This window comes from Empidonax traillii, unplaced genomic scaffold (assembly GCF_003031625.1).
Source record: "Empidonax traillii isolate 1590-97213 ecotype Southwest subspecies unplaced genomic scaffold, ASM303162v1 scaffold291:size1517763, whole genome shotgun sequence".
NCBI lineage: Eukaryota > Metazoa > Chordata > Aves > Passeriformes > Tyrannidae > Empidonax > Empidonax traillii.
In genome coordinates, this window is record NW_020955484.1 from 1,500,246 (window position 1) to 1,503,165 (window position 2,920).

Below are 2,920 nucleotides of genomic sequence, written 5' to 3' on the forward strand. Positions count from 1 at the left end.
TTTTTTTTTTTTTTTTTTTTTTTGCTAAAATCGAGAATCCAGTTTCATACCTTCCATCTGGGGCCCCATCCACATATCACAGCGTATGAGATACATAAAGTCCTACTATAGTACAGTACATATACAATCTTTTAAACTAAGATAACAGCTCTGAGGTCTATATCACCATTTTCAATAAATCTTTACCTACAAATATTGAACAAATCTGAACTATAGCTGTACAAAAAAAAGTGTTTGTTTTTTTTTTTTTTATTTTTAAACCACAAGGCCTTTAGATGCAAGGATTACTTTTTTAAAATTTTAATCCTTTTAAAACCAGGACGTAACGTACCAACAAACTTGCATGCTAAAAACAGAGAAAAACAAAGAAAATAAAAGGGAAGAAGTGCCTGAAAAGTCTTACTGAAAAAACACAGCAAGAATGTTCCCTTTTCACTGTACAAAAATACGCCTGAAAATATATTAATTTTTAAAAAAGACTGAGGTCTGTTATGTATCAAAAATGTTTCAATACCTTTTTGTACTGAGGTCTAGGCTGTCTGGTATTCAATCAAGGAGGTATAAGGGAACAAGTTACAAAAAAAAAAAGTTGGCAAGTAGAAATCACATTTGTAAAACCATAAACAATTTGATCTGAAAAGTAAACTCTGATCTTAAGTCAGTTCAGTTATTTGTAAGCGTTTGTACAGTCTGCATTTTTTCAAGCTCCCTGCAGCTTTGTTAAGAATCGGATGCATAGAAGACATCAGTTTTCTCCCTCCAAAAAAAGTTGCAATGGTCCCTTTCAGAAAAAAAAAAAAAAATTACAACAGTTCTTTAAGATCTCTCACGGGAAAAAAAATTTAAAAATCCACAAACCCCCTTGAGTAACAGTTGTGCTGCCAAAAGACTTCTTCGCAGACCATCTTCCAGACTTCAATCAGAGACCGACAAGCTTCAAACAGCGCCTTCTGTATCTTTTTTCCCCCAGTCCCATTTGCCTTTGCTGTTGTTGTTGTGATCACCAAATGCAATAAAAATAAAAATAAAAAAATAATAAAAATAATAAAAAAAAATAAAATCACAACTCCCGGGCTCGGAACTAACTTCGAGATTTTTTTTTTTAAGAAAACAAGACTTTTTTCAATCATTATCATCATCATCATCGCCGGCGTCGCGCCGCTCCAGCTCCGCCGCTCTCACCGCCTCCCGGGCTCAGTACGTGAACACCAGGTCGGAGAAGTTCGCTTCCAGCCAGTCGCCCGCGATCATCTCGCTCAGCTCCGGGGTGCAGTAGTCGGGGAACTCAAAGTGGGAACCGAGGCTGCCCTCGCTAAAGGAGTCCAGGTCCTTGTCCACCAGCGAGAGGGAAAGGTTGCCGGCGGCGGCGCCCGCCCCCAGCTCGGCGGCGGCGTGGCCGTGCTGGGAGAAGTTGAGGCTGAGGTCGAAGAGCAAGTCGTCCGCCTCCTCGCTGCCGGCCGACGAGGTGGAGATGGACCGGGAGGAGGCCGGGGAGAGGCCAGGCGGCTGCTGCGGCGGCGGCGGGCCCTGCTTGGTGATGTTCTTGAAGCTGTAGTAGAGTCTGCTGCCGCCGCCCGCCGCCGCGGCGCCGCCCCGCACCTCCTCGTACAGGCTGGCCCCCTCGGTGGACTCCGCCGAGGAGCTCAAGGTAGGGCTGGCCGGCACTTTGGCCACGTTGTACCGCCGCAGCTGCTGCGGCCCCGGCTCCTCGTCCTCGTCCTCCTCCTCCGCCTCCTGCTTGATCCGCAGCTGCAACTCGTCCTCGTCCTCGTCCTCATCCTCATCTTCATCCATGAAGACGCACTTAACCGTCTTACTGCTCACTTTCAGGGTGCCGAAGACGTACTCGTCTCCTGCGTAGTCCCCATGGTGGGCGGTTTTGGCTCCCGGCTTGGGGGGCGAGGAGCCGGAGGAGGCTTTCAGCTTGCTACACTTCTTGCTGGAGCTCTTGGTGCTCTTGCTGCCGCCGCTGCTCGCGGGCGCGTTTTTCTCGGGACTTTGGCTGGCATTGGGTTTGGCCGACGGGTCCATTTTGGGCTTTTTCCTGGGCCGGTACTTGTAGTCGGGGTAATCAGCCATGTGCTTGAGCCGCAGCCTCTCCGCCTCCCGGATGAAAGGGATCTTCTCGCTGTCCTTCAGCATTTTCCACCGTTTGCCCAGCCGCTTGGAGATCTCGGCGTTGTGCATGTCCGGGGACTGCTCCATGATTTTTCTCCGCTCGATCTTGGACCACACCATGAACGCGTTCATCGGTCTCTTTATGTGCCCCGACGCCGTTTTGCACCAGTCCGGGTCGCTCTCGTCCAAAGCGACGGGGCTGCAAGCCATGAACTCGCCCTCTTCAGTGTCCATCGCCTCCCGGGGCAGGTTGCTTTCCGCCTCCGTACTCTCCGCCTGCTGCACCATGGTGGGCTCTCGCCGAGGCGCCGCTCCCCTCCGAGCCAACAAAGCCGCTCCGCCGCCGCCTCCCACCGCCGCACCTTGCCCCCGCTACGAGGCGGCTCCCACGGGTGCCGGCGGGGCTGCGGCGGTGCCGGGGCTGTGGCGGTGCCGGGGCTGTGGCGGTGCCCGCGCCAGGCGGTGCGGTCGGGCCGGGTCGGGCGCGGCTGGGCTCGTGCGCTGGGCGCGCGCTGTGCCCGTGCCCCGGCCTCGCGCCGCCGCCCGCCCTGCCGCGCGCGCGCTGCCCGCCCCGCCGAACCCCGGGCTCCGCGCGCCGCGCGTTATCAGCGCCTCATATGGGTGACATCACTCCTGCCGCCGGCCAATGGCGGCGCCCGGCACCGCCCCCGCCACGCCCACCCCGCGGCACGCGGACACACCCCCGCGAGGGGGCGCGGCCGAGGGGGCTGTGCTCTCGGCGCTCCGGGGGGCTCGTCCGGTGCTCTGCCTTCCCTTCCCTTCCCCTTCCCTTCCCTTCCCC

The 2,920-nt window shown here is 54.7% G+C and overlaps 1 protein-coding gene across 1 annotated transcript; it reads right to left on the minus strand.

The window, feature by feature from the left end:
• Positions 1-6: 6 nt before the first annotated feature.
• On the minus strand, positions 7-2,540 carry SOX11 (SRY-box 11). The gene has a single exon (XM_027890524.1). It carries the CDS (start codon positions 2,404-2,406, stop codon positions 1,195-1,197), a length of 1,212 nt encoding a protein of 403 aa, XP_027746325.1. The 5' UTR covers positions 2,407-2,540; the 3' UTR covers positions 7-1,194.
• Between the last annotated feature and the right edge of the window lie 380 nt (positions 2,541-2,920).